Source organism: Oxyura jamaicensis, chromosome 2 (assembly GCF_011077185.1).
Source record: "Oxyura jamaicensis isolate SHBP4307 breed ruddy duck chromosome 2, BPBGC_Ojam_1.0, whole genome shotgun sequence".
NCBI lineage: Eukaryota > Metazoa > Chordata > Aves > Anseriformes > Anatidae > Oxyura > Oxyura jamaicensis.
In genome coordinates, this window is record NC_048894.1 from 18,678,106 (window position 1) to 18,697,384 (window position 19,279).

At 41.7% G+C, this 19,279-nt stretch overlaps 1 protein-coding gene across 2 annotated transcripts; it reads right to left on the minus strand.

Annotated features, from left to right (window-relative positions):
- Positions 1-2,072: 2,072 nt before the first annotated feature.
- OTUD1 (OTU deubiquitinase 1) lies at positions 2,073-16,175 on the minus strand. Of its 2 annotated transcripts, XM_035318448.1 has the most exons (2): positions 16,125-16,175; positions 2,073-5,065 (listed from the first exon to the last, which is right to left on the minus strand). In XM_035318448.1, the coding sequence occupies exon 2, from the start codon at positions 5,055-5,057 to the stop codon at positions 3,996-3,998; it is 1,062 nt and encodes a 353-aa protein (XP_035174339.1). In that variant the 5' UTR covers positions 5,058-5,065; positions 16,125-16,175; the 3' UTR covers positions 2,073-3,995. The 2 variants fall into 2 exon arrangements, with proteins under 2 accessions (XP_035174339.1, XP_035174338.1); XM_035318447.1 differs by lacking the exon at positions 16,125-16,175 and having other exon boundaries at positions 2,073-5,425.
- Between the last annotated feature and the right edge of the window lie 3,104 nt (positions 16,176-19,279).

Consider the following 19,279-nt stretch of genomic DNA (forward strand, 5'->3'; position numbering starts at 1 on the left):
CCAGCATCCTACAAACACTTATTAATCATATCAATAAATTGTTAACTATGCATGAAAAATATAAGCAAAACTAATATATTGATCTTAAGCAAAATTAATGCCAGGTATTACAAGATACCTATGGTAATTTTCTGGTCAGATTCAGATGTGCACTCCAGCACACCACAAAACAAAAATCACATTTTTGTCCTCAAAAATCCTATCAACCAATTCCAGCATAGTAAGAGCAAAAGCAGACAGAAGAAACATTTGGATGCAGATGGTACGTATACAAGGAGTACTGAAATACACCTTTATTTACAAGTGACATGAATGTAACAGATTTATCTTTTACACATGTGGTGTACTAGCAAAGTACAACAGAAGGGCTAAGCCCAGTATCTGGCAATAGGCAACTTTTATACATCCTACTGAGTTACTAAGCACGAACAATCATCCGCTGAACTTTCCAAGAAGCAAACCATTGACTGAGGTGGAGAACAATGACACTTGAACAGATTTTTCCTTTTCCACTCACATTTCTCCATTTTGGGATGTGTTCATTTTACATACAAACCGATTCCATTCTTACAAACCCTGTTTTGTGTACCAGCACCTGATCAAAACACATAAGGATTGCAGTACACCCATTGCACATGAATAGACAAAATGGCATGGCCTTGCAACCTAAGAAACACCTGACATGAAGTATTCAACGTGTCATCTAGCTCCCAATTCTTTTAAGGAATACCAGAGAAGATGGCATTACAAAGTTTTATGTTGATGTGGAGCCTGCAGGAGCAGACTCCACGTTTGCTCAGTTGAGAATTAAACCATTTTCTACCCCCCTTAAACAACCACAGAACTAAATACTCGAAGCTCTCCTTCTCACTTACGGCCAATAACAAGTCTGTTGACCAAAGTCCCCAGACAGGTCTAAGGATTAGCTGGGCTATACAAGTGATTAGCCAAGGTTAAAATAATCAGGTACTGAAATTATAAGCAAGGGCAACATTTGTTCTTCCTTAGTTACTGGAATCAGTAACAGGCATCAGTAAGGGATCTACTTGTGCTTTTGCTAGTAAAGTTTATTTCAGACAGGTTCAAGTAGACATTTGCCCATGTTAGGATCCCTGCCACTATGAAACACTACTGCTCAGGCAAGATGCCACTAGTTTGCAGCTGAACTCAGTGTCTCAGCTGAACTTTAAACACTGGTGTTACAAAGAAAATTTCACTTTCACGTGCTTTAGGTACCTAACATGCCATGTTTTCATTTCCTTTTAAAGTTGACACAATATGTATGTGAGCCACAAAACAAAGTACCTTGTTATATGCTTCAGCAAAACATCCTTAACAGCTTGGCAAATTAGTTCAGCAAGTAATATTTATTTATTTTTTAATTCCTTAAAGTTATATGTACGCCACTCAACCGTGCAATGGCATCAGAACTACTAAGGAACCCTCTGGGAACTTATCTCAGAGTTCTGTGACGTTCATTTTACTGCTACTTTTTTGTTGTTTGCTTAATAGACTTTTTTTTTCTCATAAAGTGAACACTAGGCAATACCAATCCCTTTTTGCTTAACTTACTCCATGAGTGTTTCTAAGGTTTATTCTATGTATGATATAGCTGAAACTGGTAATTTTAGAAGACCTAAAATAAAATTAGTTTCTTTAAACAAATATGGGATATTGACAACTTTGGACTACCAACCCAAAACCTAAACAGTCTGGATGCAAAGTTTTAGACATTTAATGCATCCTTGATACACAGCGATGCTTGCATTTTTGTGCTTAGGCACCTGAGTAGCTGTTTTCTTCATCAGCTATCTCTGCTTCTCATTGAGACACCCATGTCCCTGTCTTTGCCTTGTTCTCACCCCAGAACCCAGTTTTCCAGAGATTCAGTCAAGCTAGGCAATAACGGACTAGCAAGACTGCTTTTTCCACCATCATTAGGCCTTTAAAGAAAGAGCATGATGGCATGCGTTAAAAAAAAAAGGGGGGGGGGGGGAGGGGGGAGAGGGAATATACTCTGTGTGTAACACTTCAATGTTTTGGAAATTACACAGATTTATTACATTTCCTCGTTGCAATGTATAAAAGAGTACCAAATATACACATGATCAGCCCTGCAGCTCATTATCATAACACGTGTGCTCAATTAAGACTGCAGCATTTCAGCTGCTTAGTTCATCTTTAATCCTAATTTTAAGCCACTCCTCTCCTGTTAAGGATGACCTAGTATTTTTAGAGATGAGTGAAGATAGCTGTAAATACCCACGGCCCTGTTTAGCAACTCGCAAGGCATTTCACTCTCATAAGGGAAGGAAAAAGATGTATTTCCTTATGATATTACCTCCATCCTAGTAACAAGAAAAGCATTACAGAGGTATCTATAGTGACAGGGCTAATCTAAAATGTCTGGGAATAGCTGCGGAACAGAGGTTCCTCAACCACAGAGGTCCAAGTGCAAGTCTGCAGGGGCCCAGCAGGGAGCTGGCTCATCATAACCAATGTTACTGCTACTGCAGGTACCGCATTTGGGAACCCCTCTTCTAAGATATAATGTACAAAAATTTTTCTCATTGGCAAAGATAAATGCTAAGATCTCTTACAATCACAAAATAATTCCATCATTGAATGTTTGCATTTCTTTCACACATTCACAGACACCAGAATTATTGGTTGTTCACATTTGTCAAGTATCATGTCCCTGCTTCCTGCCTATTAACTGGGGAAACTAGGACAGAGAAACTACATAAAAGTTCTTGGGAGTCAACTTGCAGATTTTCACCACACCAGGAATGCAAAGGGTGCAATAAAGAGCACAATTATATTCTTTATTCATTCCATTTTAGCTGAGAATACTCCTATTATACAAATACAGTATAAATTCCAAAATCACAATATATTACAAAATAAAAAAGTACAAACTGCATTACTTAATAAATATATCTAACAAGTTAATCAGAAAGTAGAAGAAACAGAATTCAGATTGGAAACATTTGAACGTTTGACCCAGCAAACCATACAAATCTCAATTTAAATACTTTTTAATACAGAACACCATTCCTGATTTCTTGATTAGAAAATAACGTTAAATGAATAAAATGTTGTGATCAGATAATGATTTGTTGGTGCAATACAAGTGCCAAAAAAGAAGCAGAGCTTGTACAAAAGACACCATAACCCCAGAAACCAGACACAAACACTGAGGTGCAGCCAAGGCAATTATTGCCAAAGCGGGAGGCTATTATCTAGTCACAACATTCTATTGCAAGTTAATGTTCTGTTATTACAGATAAATAACATAAATGGAGCAGAGGGTAAGCCAACCAGGCAACAAGAGGACAGTTTACTCAAAACAGTAATTAAATACAGAAGAGTCAATTGCTCCCTGTACTGTTCATGTGAGCTGCATTCCAACCGGCTCAAAGGACCTGTTCTGCGCTGGAGGCAGAGAAAGCAACTGTTTTGAGAAGTAATCTTTTCAGACTTTGCTGCACTTCTAGAGAAACTATTGTTTTGCAAGAAACACCCACGATGCTTTCATCAGTTAGGGAGGGTCGTTTGACACCAACTTCATTTGGTAGAAATATAAGGTTTATGGGTAAAAAAAACACAGCAAAAAATAGCTGTTACATCATAAGCCTTATCTACAAAAACTGTTTACAAATGTTTTTGGCTGTACAGCTCAAAGCCAGATACTACTAACACAAGATGTAGAAGATGGAGGTAACAGTTTAAAAATATTGTGCAAAAATACATTCTTATAGAAAATAGAGAAACAGCGAGGAGGGGAAACACAAACATACACAGAGAATCTGCTGGCAAATAATCCGAGGCTAAGGGTTTTTTTACAACAGAATATTACAAATACGTTTGGATTTATCCCCCACAACCTGTGGCTCTTCTCAGTCTGGGGTGTTGCTGCTTCGTTAAGGATTAAGGCATCACCATCACAGCCAGCGCACCTTCCGTCAGTCTGTCAGCCCGCAGGCCAGGCGGTCTCATGAGCAGGCATTCTGCTCGATGTACATCTTGGACAGGGACACTGCCATGGACTTGGCCAGCTCCTCGTCTCGCCTGCGCTGCACCTGAGTCTGTCTGCACCACGCCTCGTACTCCGGGTTGGGGCACAGGCGGTCCAGCACGGCATCGTAGTGCCCGTTGCTGAGCCAGCTCAGCCAGATGCTGGGCCGCGTCGGGTCCTCGGGCCCCAGGTAGTGGACCATGGTGGACACGGTGGGGCTCTCGGGCCGGCCGCCCGTCGTCAGGTGGATGTTCACGTTGAGCATCTGCCCCATGGCCAGCAGCTCCGGGTAGCCGGCCCAAGCGCCGTCCTGCGCGGCGGCGATGAGGAACTCTCCCACGTCGCCCTCGATGATCGGGCTGAAGTGGTCCAGGTGGTCGGCGATGTAGTGCACCGTCTGCTCGCGGAGCTCGCCGTGCAGCCGCTGGTCGCCGTACAGCGCCTTGCAGACGGCTCGGTACAGGCAGTTCCCGTCGGGGATGATGTGGAAGCGGAACCGGCCCTTCTGCCGCAGGTACCCGTCCTGCTTCTCCACCTCGGCCAGGTACAGCGCCAGCTTCTCGCTGCGCTCCGCTCGCCCGCACAACCCCCGGGGGGGCACACCGCCAGCACGGCCGCCTTCTTCCTCCTCCTCCTCGTCCTCCTCCTCTCCCTCACGGCCAGCAGGCCGCCCCTCACCGCGGGGCCTGCCGGCGGCGGCCTGCAGCGCCTGGCGGTGCTCGCTGAGGCGCAGGCTGCGGTTGCTGGGCTCCTCGGCGGGCCGCGGGATGGCGGCGGCGGGGGCCGGGGCCTCGGCGTCCCCCCCGGGCTGCCGCACCAGGGTGCCCTCCAGGACGCCCTCCAGCCAGGCGCGGCCGTGCGGCGGGGCCGGCAGCGTCTCCCCGCGGGCCTCGTCTCGCTGCACGATGCGCACCGGCACGATCCGCTCCAGCGGGCGGCGGCGGCGGGCGGCCACGGCGATGTGGGCGCAGGAGCTGTAGTGCGGGCCGGCGGGGCTGGCCGCCGGCATCACCTGCAGGCAGGAGGAGAAGGCGGGCATGGCGCTGCTCGTGGTGGCGGTGGTGCCCCCGCCGGGCACGGAGCCGTCCTTAGCCGGGCTCTCCGCTGCCGGGCCGGGCCCCGCGGCTCCGCTCTTCGGCGCCTCAGCGGAGGGGGGTCCCGGCGGCAGCGAGACCTTGAAGACGGCCGCGGCGGTGGCCGGGGGAGCGGCTCCCGGCGGGTAGTGGGTGATGACCGAGCTATACAGCTGCATCCTCGCCGCCCCGCCGCTTTATAGGCGGCGCCGCCGCAGCCGGGGCGGGGAGCGGGGAGCGGCGGGGGTAAAAATAAACGCGGGCATCACCCCCTGGCCGCCCGGCCCTCCCTCACGGCACGGCCCTGCCCCTCCCCGCCCCGCCGCCCCCAATTCCGCCTGCGCCACAGGCGCCGCGCGCTCCCGCCGCGCGGCACCGCCCCCTCCTCCTCCTCCTCCGCGGGCACGCGCGCGCGCGGCCCGGGCCCTTCTGGAAGCTGCTGGAGGCCGGGCCCGGGGGGGGGCGGGGCCGCCGCTGTGTTTACCTCAGGGCCTGGGCACGTTGGAATGCGGGGGGCGGGGCTCTGAGTGGCCACGCCCCCGCCAGATGGCCACGCCCCCTGGGCCGCCTTGGTGCGTCCATAGCAAAGTTGGTGGCGGTGGGCGAGTGGCGCGGGGGGGGGCGGTTTGAAAGCACAGTGCTCAAAAAGATCACAGGGATCCCTTGCTCCTGTTTTACATTAAACGATAAAGCCTTAACTAACAGAACCACTCGTGACCAACCACCACAGTGTCAAAAATAACTTCTTCTTTGGAGCCTTAGTTGTCTTTTGAACGGATGTCCAGTGGTAGCAGCAATACCACACAGCATTTCATCCTCTATGTAGAAAACGTTTTCTGACCTCCTCACCTAACCTGCACGTAGAGTGAAAAACACTGAAATCTTCAGTGCTAAAAACTGGGGGTGCTTAAGGGCACAGTTTTCGCATCTGCTTTCCCTTTTTTTGTTTTGGCTGTAACACAGCGTCCAACCCCATGCACTACCGGGAGCCTTTCCATAAAAATTTAGAGTCAACACATACCCAAAATCATTGCCTCTGAAGTGTAAGAGGTGTGTCAGCTCTGAATCAAATCCCCGATTTCCCTGCCCCAGCCAGCAAGCTGACACCTCTGGACAAATGGCGATGGGCATTAGCCAGGAGCGTTTCTGGCAGCCGCTTACGGGGCGATAAGGTATTGCAGCTGCTCTGAAATTACAGAATGACTCCTGTATTTCTGAATGTTCAGCACTCCGCCTTAAATATAGCATGTGAGATCAGTCAGTGAATCTGTATTTCTGGATGACAAATTGCTCAGAGAGGAAACAAACCAGCCAAGTGGTAGTAAGTCAAAGTGCTTTCCTCCTTAAAACGAAGGCCTGGAGCAAAAGAAAGATTCCTGTTTAGTTTTGCTTCTTAATCAAAATTTTACAAGGTATATTCCCAAGCTAAAATGAATTCTAATATATTCATAGGTGATCTAATGTGAAAGCACTGGAAGTTGTCCCTTCCCAGAGGGTTTAAAATGTGCCAATTCACTGTGGGTTTTTTGCGTCGTTACTGTAATAAAGACGTACACTACTTAATGCTCACCAGCTCTTCTGCCTACCTTTCTTAGTTTAAAAAAGGTATGTCTACTTTTTCTTAGTGAATCGTTCTGCCCACAAGTAAATGCCAGAGCTGACTTCAGGGTGGTGGATTTAAGGTCTTAGATAGTCTGGTAACTGAGCTGGGGGGGAAGGAAGAGAGAGAGGCAGCTCTTTCTGTTAGAGAGCACTGAATGGATGCAGTAGAGTAACTTCTGTTAAAAATGAGTGCTGCAGTTTGAATACTCAGTACCACAGTTTTATTTCTCCTAGGATGTTCTAGAAACACCCAATAATGACTGTTCCGCCTCTCCAAAACCATAGAACAGTGGAACAGTAACCGATGGGCAGCTCTTTTATTCTGATTGTTAGTTACAAGGAGGTACAACGTTTGTGGTGCTTCCTTTGAGGAAAGAACCAGATTCATTATGTATGCCCAAATTTCCATGGTGTTAGTATTCTGATCACAGAATCACAGAATTGTAGGGGTTGGAAGGGACCTCGAGACATCATCAGGTCCAACCCCCCTGCCAAAGCAGGTTCCCTAGAGCAGGTTGCCCAGGTAGACGTCCAGACAAGCCTTGAATATCTCCAGAGAAAGAGACTCCACAACCTCCCTGGGCAGCGTGTCCCAGTGCTCCATCACCCTCACCATGAAGAATTTATTTCACATATTGGTGCGGAACTTCCTGTGATCCACTTTTTGACCAATGCCCCTTGTCCTATCCCCACACACCACTGAAAAGAGGTTGGCCAAATCCCTCTGTCTCCCACACTTAAGATATTTGTAAACATTGATAAGATCCCCTCTCAGTCTTCTCCAGGCTGAACAGACCCAGATCTTTCTGTCTTTGCTCATAGGGAAGATGCTCCAGGCCCCGTATCATCTTTGTCGCCCTCCGCTGGACTCTTTCCGGGACATCCCTGTCTGTTTTGTACCAGGGAGCCCAGAGCTGGACACAGTACTCCAGGTGAGGCCTGACCAGGGCAGACTAGAGGGGGAAGATCACCTCCCTTGACCTGCTGGCCAGCTCCTTTTAATGCACACCAGGATCCCACTGGCCTTCTTGGTCACACTGCTGGCTCATGGTCAACCTGTCGTCCACCAGGACCCCCAGGTCCTTCTCCACAGAGCTCCTCTCCAGCAGGTCATCCCCCAGCCTGTACTGATATATGGGGTTGTTCCTTCCCAGGTACAGGACTCTACTTGCTTTTGTTAAACCTCATTTGGTTACTTTCTGCCAAATATTCTGATGCTCTGCTATAGCGTATTCTGGACAAAAAGGTTATTTATAGCTGAATAAAAATCCAAGGAGCATCCTGAAATAGATGTTAAATATACCAGCAGTTTTTGGTAATGTCAGCAGATGGATCATTCTTTTATTCTCTTTTCATCTATAAACAGGTATAAATAATGCCATTCCTGTTTTCAGTTAAAATGCATGTAGTCAGCTTCCTAATAATGTTAAAATACAAAAATCTGTTACTAGGTAACTAGTGAGAAAACAAACATTTATACCACTGTATTAACGTTAATAGTATACTGCTTTCAACATATTAATTACCTCCCATGCAAAGTAAATAGAAAGAGAAGTTCACCTTGATGTTGTTTTACCTGTTATTAAACACTGACAGTGCAATGTGGCCAACATTTTCCGTGACTGAGCACCTAGAGTTAGTCACTTGGGTGGAATCCAATCTCTCATGAAATCAGTGACAAAAATCCCATTGAGCCTCTGCAGCACAAGCCTTTCATGGCTAGTTCTCAGCTTTCATAGAAGGAGTTACCAAGAAGTCAGCACATACCTGAAAGGTCATTTTCTAAATATCTGACTTCTGTTTTTAACAATTACCTCTTAATCCATGGTTTGCTCAAGGGTTGCAGGCTGAAGAAAAAGGTGGCAACAGAGAGGAATGATTAGGTGCTACGAATACAATCCCTGTGAGAATTAAGTTTCAAGGAAGAATTTGAACTTCTTCAAAGCAATGATATCTATACAAGGATGGAGCACATGGTTATGCCTTTTGTACCTTTTACTACCAGAAGATGCATTTTTGCAGTGTCTCTGAGCTGGATGTACAGCAGCTGTTGGGGAAAAATTACTCTGCTTTTCCGAGTGGCCTGGATAAAACATGATGTGCAGATTGACTGCTTCCGGAATATTCTGACGTTTTCAGCTTGTCACTTTTGCCTCCATACTGTGGCCACACAGGCACGAGAAGGCTTTGTAAAGCAAGCAGAACACAACATGGAAATGCCTTTGACTGTCTTCAGTAAATTACTACTCCCAGGTTTCTGGTTCATTCAGTATAGGTGAATGTACAGTCCTTTGCTAATACAGAACAGATCTTAAAGCAATCTCTATAGCAATAAAGTGTAAATATCTCTTGAGGTTAAAGTTTCTCCTGACATAATCATTATTCCTGGTTACGTTGTACATTCCAGGAATTGTTCAGATTGTTTAGAAGGCAGACCACAATATAAAAACAGCTGTGGAAAAACGGTGGCATTCAGTGACGTAAAACTGAAGTTCCTGAGAGTGGAACTACTTTAATGATTGACACAGAAGAGACAAATTAATTACATCAGCAGGATCATTTATTAGTGAAGAAGGGGAGAGAAGTTAGCTTAAATGATGTATTGAATGACACTGAATAAGCGTTTCCATAGCCTTTTTTTTTCTTGCTAACACAACTGTCCTTCAGCCAAAGATATTTCTGGCTGAAGTATTTCATGAATTGATAGCTCTTTGTACATAATTGGACAATGAGATGTTTATTTTTATTAATAGTTTAGAGCAGTACATCAAGGACAAAGTTAAAAAATAATAGAAGAAATATATACATACTATGGATATACACCAAGGATCATCCAAGACAGGGAAGAAATCCATATGAGCTGGAACTAGAAAGAACATCCCGAATCATTAGTTTTATCCTTTGTTGCTGCAGGTGATCATATCATTGATAAAGTTGCCGACTTACAGGTAAGTTATTCAGCATATAGTTAAATGAACTTGTGAAGACATCATGAACTAACAGCACTGCCACAAGAACCAATTCTGCTCTTTCCATTCCCAGTTTCTTTCTTCTTCTCTTGATGCCAGCTTCTTTGTGATGGCCTTGCGATGACTCTGTATCTACTTCCTTCAACCCTTAACATACCAGTAACATAAAATGAAGAGTAAGCATACCAACATTCACTTTTGAAGTATAAATATGGTGCATAAAACAAGGGATGTATCTTAGAGTTGCCTCACAATTTGTTGTTTAGCTTCTCTTATACTGTCATGTTAAAATCATACTCATTGTATGGGTGCACTAGTCATTAGAGATGTAACCGACTGTGACATCATGTGGCAAGACTGTGGAAAAAGGACTGTTGGTGATAAATATAGACATTCACTCATATCTCAGGGCCTCATACTCATATCCCATTTGATAAGCGACCCTCTAAATGTGAGCTATGACGCAGGTCAAGTCTCTCATTTCTACTCAGAAGAGTAGATGGCATTTGTGGTGGTCATTGTGAATACAGCCTTGAGATGCTATCAGAAAAATAACGGGATCAACAATGCTATTTTCTCTGAGAAAAAAAATAATAACATGATGTAAACAAGCTTCAAAATGTGTATGTAATTTAGAAAGGGTTATATCTTAATAAACGTCAAATGATATAGAAGTGTTTGCTACGTCTACATTTTGTTATCGGATATAGGAAATCAAATAGTTAACTTTTCTTCCTTTCATGTTGGTCAATGGCAAATTTAGGGTTGAGGCAAGTGGATATTCTGGCTCATACCAAGAGCAGAACAGAGTTCTGACAAGAACAGACTGTGAAGGTAGTAGAGGAAGTTTGCAATACAGAAATAACAGAAGCAGGAAATCGCCATGTACAATTACAGGAAATATCATTAATAGATTAATCTTGATGAAAAAAAACCACATCTGTAAATGTAAGAAAACTGTGACAGAAAAGAAGCTGCTGTACTGCCTACTCCTGAAGTTAAGATATGCTTCAGTGAGGCAATAAGTAGACAACATTTCCATGGGTGGCCTTGCAACAGAAAGGCTTTGGAGACTGATGCTGATTCAAGCGGCAGTCTCCTCTGCTCTATCCTCCAAAACCTGGCAATGCAGAGCTTTCCTTACCTTTTTTCCACCAGGAAGCTGCCAAAGGAGGTATCATCACTTCATACAGACAAGGATTGTAGCAGAAAACCACACTGCATAGTTCATGTTTTCAGAGTCATGGAATAGCATATAATTACATAAAATACCTTTGTTATTCCACTGCTTGGTCCATCCTGTGGGAAAGGACTGTGGTTACGCACGGTATAACCAGCTCAACGAGTAATGTTCTAGCCCTGATGAAATTTAGGGAAAGAACGTACCTCATCGCAATTACAAACCTGCTTTGTTTCCACCTACGTCGCGTAGAGCTAACTGTTACGGCAAGGTCAGATCACAGCTATTTAACTCCACTGTCTAATGAGAAAAAATAATGCAGGTAGAGCCATTAGAGAGGAGGGATGACATCAATTAATCCTTATTAACATCCTACCCTGTAAACAGGCAAACCTTCTTAACCTAGTTTTTCATGCCTAAATGTAGAATACACCATTATTTTTCTGATTCAACATTTTCAAAGTTCCAATATAGTAAGAGGTAATTGAAAAGAGTTTAACAGTGAGCCCAAGTCCAATGTCTTTCTCACTGGAAGAAGCTGGAAACAACTACATTCCAATTAGTAAATTTATACCAGTAACTACCAACAAGATAGAATCTTAACTCAATTTGGTCAGCCTGAAAAACAAAGTAGTGTTTCTACAGTTATCAGTGATCATCTATAGACATTTAAAAATTAAATTTCAGCAATCTCCATCTCTGTACTTATTCAAATACATTTGAAACATTCAAATTGTTATAAAAAACTACTAATTACAAGTTAATTCTCATTTATTATCCATACATGAAAATATAAACATTTTTCTAATTGTGATTTCTATAAAAGTACAATTTTATAAAATTTTATAAAAATGAATTACTCATTTAGTAATTCAGTGTGAGAATCCCAACTAAAATTAACTTCCTGTATCAGACCTGGGCCTTTCTGCTGAACACAGGGCTTTGTGCATGCCCTTCTGAATTTGGTATATAATTACTGGAGGAAATTTAGTGTATCTAATCTTGCTGGATCTAAATTAAGTTTCTGATACTGTGTGAAATATTATTAAACCAATGAAAATGGGAATTAGAACAACAACTACAAGGCGGCTGTGGGACTCATTAGAGGAGAGAAAACTGAAGATAATTTAAAGGAATCATTATGCTGAAAGAAACTTGCTAGTGGAGTTCTTCAAAGATTGGTCTTGGGATTGACTTTGTTTAATATTTTCATTAATTACTCCAGCACATGGCGTGCTGTTGACTTTCACTAATGGCTGTAGAGCTGAGCAACATTTTTACTGCAATGATTTTTGAAATATCATACTGGAAACATTTGGAGACTGGGAATAGAGTTGCCTACGTGGATAGATGAAATTCAGCACTGCAAATGGAAGATCATCCACCTGGTGACAGGTAAGTATTTCTGCTGTTAGAAGAATATCAGCTGTGGGAAATCATCAGGAGAGAAGAAAAATCAACACATGCTATGCAGTCGTGGAATAGCTTCATCATTATCACTTCATCTGGAATATCATCTATTTCTGGTCAACATTGCTTAAGGATGTTAAATTTTGACTGGGACATAAGCAAGGGGGAATTAAAATGATCACAGCACTGGTGACTCCCTAACAAGAGGAGACCAAGCATTCTTGGCTTACGTTATCTAAAGAAGATTGAAAAGGGCTGTCTATAAATATCTCACAGATGAAATACTAGGGAGCAAGAAGAGCTCATTAAGTTAAAGGACAGCGCTGGCCAAAATGAAATGGATACAACCTGGCAATTAATAAATTTAGTCTTGACTCATAGCCTTGGCTTTCAGATATGACATAATTGCAAATAATTTCATGAAAGGATCCTGGTAACAAAAAACTAGTAGCAGGATGTTGAAAACAGGATGGCCTGTGAATGCGAGGACCATTTTGGTTTAATGATATCAGTATGGCAGTAGCTTGGTAAAGACTTTAATCTGAATGTGCAGTAAAATCTCATCCTGCTTCTTTGCTCCATTTATTTCTGCTTCCCAAGGGGTTTGTGATCTGTCATTCTCTCCTCCTGCAAATACATCCATTTTCTGAAAGTGCTACTACACTTTTTTTTTTTTTTTTTTTACAAATTGTTCGAGGGATTTGTGTCATTAGTCTGAACAAAGAGCAACTGTCTCTTACATTTTGTTTGAAGTTTGCTGCTGCTTTAATGGCCTTCAAAAGAAACTATATACCTAAATACCTGTTTACTCATTCCAACAAAGACAGTGAGAATAAAACAGACTTCCTGTACTTCTCTTGGGTCAAAAATGCCTCCGATAATCAGGAAAAAATGGGAAATACATGCATTGTTTGAGTTGTCACACTTGTGTTGCCACCTCCTCTGTTTCTCTGAAATATAGGACTAAGACAAATTTTGTTTTTTAAGAAAAAATGTCAAGAACTGTTAGCACATGATGAACCTGGTTACCCTGGAGACTCAGAAATTCATGGCCTGACATTGACTCTTGATGACTGTCAATCAAAGGAGGCAGGATGCGTAAAATGATCATAATTAGAATCCGAAGCAAAATCTGAGGTAGCTGAACAGGACAGGAGCTTTATCGGGTATTGCCAATTCCCCTGTGTTGTTGAATCTGGACATTTCCCAGCTGAAGAGACAAACAAGCTTATCATGTAAAGATACAAAAGCTTTGTTGTTCCATTCTGATATAATGGACCCTAAATGCTGTGTTTTAGTTAAGTAATAAAAGGGCATCTAGTTCTGAAAAGACGTTATGTTCAACTGTAAACATCAGTACCTTAGAGGTCAAGTTCATCTAAGCTCAGCAAGAAGCCATGGTGAGGAGTGGTGCCGATGCAAAGCCCCATCTCCTGCTTGTGGAACCACAGGAAAGAGAAAACCCAATCCACTAGTGAAAGAGCAACTGTCCTGGAGAGACAACCAACCTCATTTTGTAAAATTAAAGCCAATATTTTATTATGCCATAAGTGCTATTAGTTAAGATTTGGCAACAGCACCATTCCTAATCCATTTTCAGCAGCTCCTAACTAGGTTAAAATATCATGAAATCCATTTCAGGGAATTTGATGAACAAAGACAATAAACAAATAACTTTTGATTATCATCTCAGAAGATTCAGTAGCTGACCTTGAATCGACTAGACAGCAATGATGTTTCTAAATAAACAAGGTTATTATGACAGCAGTAATTAAGGTATGAAGCATCAAGCCACTTAACGTAAACGTTGTAGTTACAATAGTAAGACCAGGCTGTAATCAAAAGTAAGAAAACAACGACGACAGGATAAAATACATCGTAAGCAAAGTGCTGAATTTTCTCTTTATAAATAAATGTGAATCATCAGGTCGGTACCCCGGTGTTCCTCTCACATGTATCCAAGCAATATATGGGATTATGAAAAACAGTTTTCTTAACCTTTAATCTGATTCCTGTATGTCAGCATAACACACGTATAATTTGGGGCAGTTTTTCCCATGTATCACGCTACAGCCTATGTTAATAAACTTTCTGTCTGTTTCCAATGGAAAATTACACTTCTTCCCCAAACAAAATGAACTCTTCTGTACATTATTATTGCTGGAAGGTGTCCTAAAAGTAAGGCAAGTTTTACAAATGGTATTTGTAAGCCAAGCAACATATTTTTGGTTTTCATTCAATTGCCCTTATCGTTTTTGCTAAACTAAGAGAAAATGTCGGAGAACACCGAGCATTTACAAGCATAAGTTTACAAGCATAAGTTTAAACTATTACTCAGCACATGACTTCATAATGACATCAAAATGACATCACTCTTTTTATATTAAATTTAGTAGCATTTGTGAAAGTAACAAGTGATAACATTTGCTCATTTCTTACCAATTACACTTCTCTCATATAAAAAGATTGTTGCTTTACATCTTTTTCACCTTAAGCTCAAGAAAGAGAATAAAATCTAGCATTTTAAATTTCACGTTAGTTTCTATCTCTTTCCATATTTCTTCTGTGGACAATGTAAAATGGTGCCCAGAGATTGCAAAAAAGAGGCACAATTAATAAAATTGTTTTCTCAAAATGGAAGGCACACTTTTTCTATAAGCCGTATGAATCCACACCTTGTGGATTCACAGCAATTGGAAAGATTTCATCCATGCTAACGACTCCAAATATCATAAATGATGATTTATTGTGTATACAAAGTTTGTAATAACTTCTGGTTCATAAATATTATGTATCACATTGAACAGACATAGGTGTTAATCTTAGGAAAATTAGAAGAATTCATCCCATTTAAAAATCCTTATGATTTCTGCTAATAAGGCATTATTTTGCTCCTGTATTTAAAGGATTGGGCTGTATTGATGTGGTTTGCTCTTAAACATTTGCTTTCTCTCTACGTGCAACTTGAGTTCAAACAAAATTGACATGATTTTTAGTGCAAATGCCAACATTGATTTCAGAGCACTGCAGATCACAGGGTATTGAAACACAAACAAATTACTAAGGATTTTTTTCCAGCAAGCCCATACTCGGATGGACTTCTATCAAGGGAGATTTATGAGAAAAATCTGAGTAGCTTCTGGTCATCATACTGGCATCTCAAACATTTAAAAAAAATCAAAACCTACCTTTGTTATTACAATGAAAGCAAATATGTTGGTATGAGTGACTGATAAGTTACCCTTTTCTAGCTTGCAGTCATAACGAGGAAGACATTTGGCTTTCTTCGACCTCCAGCACCTAACTCACCATTCCCTATTTCCTCTAGATTTTGCTTCTGGTTCTGATGTAGCTCAAAGAGCCCACCTGGGCTTCTCACCTCTGTTTTCAAGCAGACTGGAGGAGGGAGAGGTGCATCGCCTCCAGGATGATCCATGCTGCATTTGGGTGCCCGATGACCACCTAAAACAATTAACAAATTCCTCTGCAACACGCCATGACGGGGAGGGGGGGGGGGAGTTTCTTCACCTGTCAGTAATTCAGATACAGTGCACCAGCTCTCCTCAGGTACCGCTCAGTGCGCCTCCCAGAAGGCCTGACCATTTATGTTTCAATCCAGCAGGTTCCACGGGCAGCCAGCTGCCCCTAACCGCGGTTACCTGGAACGCAGAGGGGGCTGCGAGCGGACGATTCGCACCCTCACCCGACGCAGAAGGCCGGGGGCCCGCGCTGACAGCAGCCACTTCCCCTTCCCGAACGGAAGCGTTCTCGTTCCGCTCCGCCTGCCGGGGGCGGGCGCTGCTTTGCGGCGCTGCGGCCCCGGCCTGGCCCGTCCCAGCCCGGCCGTGAGCGGCCGTGAGGTGGGGGTGCCTCGCCCCGGCGACGCTGGAGCTGCTGGCGCTGCCCTGCTGCCTGCCCCAGCGCCGGTGAGGCCGGGCGGTGTCCCCGGTCCTGGGGTCCCCGGTCCTGGGGAACCTCCTTGTGCTTAAATTGAAAGGAATCTCCCTGCGTGCTGAATTAAAGTTAATGTAGCCCACGGTCATCCAGGCCTTTTGATTGTACTCCTTATGGTGTAGTCTCGCTTCGGTGAGAAGTTTCATGCATCCCATCCTAAAACGCAGAGATTTGGGAAGTGATAATACAGCTTCATAGCCATTCTTATTTGACAATAATAGTACTGGGAATGTATCGGAATGTTCAGAGGATAAAGGAGTCTTCAGAACACCTCTGGCTGAGTACTATTTAAATTTTAAACCGATTTGTCCAGTTGTGATCACCTACCTATAAATTAGGTAGACTTGGGCAAGAATTGTCTGACACTATCCATTTATAACAGAATTCTGACAGTGCCAAAAATCCCAAATTTTTAACAATCCAATGATCTAATGTTTTATTAAGAATGTAAAAGCGTTAAGTGTCATTTTGAGAAAATTAGTAATACACAAATAATCAAGTCTATCAGTGAAATAGAAGATCAAGCTCCTAAATAAATCTACAGTCCAGTTTTTGGACTGATACATTTCTCTAAAGAACACTGACAATTATTTTATGTTAGAATGCAATTACTTCTTTGGCATTCTCCTTTATGTTCTTTAGCATAATGGTAGTGTTGCTTGAATTTTAGTTATTCAGTATTTGATTTCATGACATTTGTCTTCATGAAACACAGAAGCTGTTAATGTGTTCGTTACCCTTTATCTTTAAAAAGCCATACAAATGAAATTATGAAAGAAATTATAGGCACTTTATCTCCGAATATCCATTATTAATAGATCAATTAATTTTATTAAAGCAACTACTATACTATTTCAAGTGTGTATGTTTTTTGTTGTTGTTGTTGTTGTTTTTCATATCTGTCTTGTTTTTGCAGGCCTTGCATTTCAGATGATTTACAAATAGGATATGACAGCAGAGATCATGCAACGCAAAGAGATATCAAAGAGATACCAGAATTAAATGAGCTAGAGATTGCTACGCAAGCTTTAATCAAGGTAAACTAGGAAAGTATTAGTCTTCCTCGTGGTATTCATACTTTTGTCAGTCATCTCTTTTTTTGTGTAATATTTAAGCAATCTTCTGATTTTTTTTCTGTCTTCGTATACCTATCTCAGCCAAATCATATAAATTTCTGTTTTCAAAATAGAATAGCACACTGTTGCATCAGAGATTATGTAGGTGTTGCCATTTTTTAATGCTGAAAATGATAAATTCTGCAGACTTAAACTTGTTTGATAGGGGCTAAAAGTCTGGAATTGAATGTGGGCCTATACATTCCACTGATACCTACCTACTCAGTTACAATATAGCTAAGGTGACTTAACACATCCTTTTAAGGAGATTTAATAAAATACTGCAGTGCTTCTGCTTTGCACAAATCATATACAGAGTAAGTTAGAAGGAAGGTCCAAATGGTGTTATCTGCTCTTGCACAGTAATATATGTAACCTAAACAGTGTCTCACTGAAATTTAATCCTTAGATTCTGGAGGAAGAATGCAGTCCATAATGAGGAACATTGCAGCCTGCTTAACATAAATGCCTTAACAATTTGTGAAGGAAGACTGGTGCTGCCAGAGACCTGTGGAGGGAGATCCATTCCATCAAAATGAGACATTTCTGTTTGTCCCTTAACTGTGTAAGAAATTGCAAAAGAAGGTGCTTCAGGATATAAAATAGTTATGTGTTCAAAAAGTTAATTTCCTAGAAGAAAACAAACAAACAAACAAACACTTTTCTTTCCAATTTTCAAATGGTACGTAAATATACACAAGCATTAAAATTCAGTGCTTTTGGTACTACTTGTAGAAGCAATATCTCTTTCTACTTCACATCCCTGAAGGATTTGTTTTGCTCATCTAAGTCAGTGGAAAGCAGAATGCATTTCCTACAACACTTCCTCTGTCACTTTTTGCAAAAATGCATATATTTTTCTTCTTTCCCTGTAAAATACTTTGCAGAGTACTGGCTTAAGTTTTATAAACAGATTTTGAACACTTCTAGGCTTTCATTTTGATACCTGTATTGATACACGTGTATGGATCTATTCTGCAAAATCTAGCTAGTTATCATTTGGCAGATTTTTGTATTCCTAAAATGCTTCATTTTGAGAAAGCTAAATATCTCTACACATAACAGGGCATAGAAATGCAATAGATACTTGTGTTTAGGTGAATGAATGATGCCACCTGTGAATGATGATAGCCTTGAACACAGTAATGGAATAGTTAAACTTTTCTTTGTCAATCTTACTTTGTATATAAAAATAAATAATAACAGAATTTTGATTTTTAGCTCACTCAATCCCTCCAGCAAGATTTGTTCATCTACAAAAGCACCATTCAAGCACAATATGAAGAAAAAATTGAAGAGCAGGCTTCAAATCTCTGTAAATATGTAAAAGATAGACTGACAGACCTTGAGTCTTTTCATAAACGGGTAAAGAGAAAAATTCTTGTTCACTTATATGTTAACCTTCAATATATGCCAGTTCTCATTCATATATCCTCCTTGTGTGGGTTAATAGGATATTTAATAAAAAGCAATTCACCGAAGTATTAAAAATAAGAAAATAAAGTAAAATGCTAGCATAGGTTTTTGAAAAATGACTGTGTAAGGTGTCTTTTGCAAATTTGCAATTAACAAAACTTGGATTATGTTGTACTCTGCCTACTAACAATGATAGCTATGAAATCATCTTAAATTCTAGTGTAGTTATTTCTAGCAAAATTCTTCATAATAATACTGTAATAGGCAAGAAACGTTGCACACTTTGTGTGCATACATTATTTACTGTTCTTTTCCCGTGCATTTCTTTGACATATTCTTTCACATGTTCAGTGATCTTTAGGACTTTCCATGAGATCTTCAGGGTCTCATGGACCACAGTCCACGGCAGCATTAATGCTTGTAGGCAATCATATTGCAGATAGGTTGCACTCACTACAAGGGAGAAGTATGAGTAAACATTCAATCTCATTTTTAAGCTTCTGATATGAGCATAAAGAAGAAAAAGGTTAAAAAAAAATCAA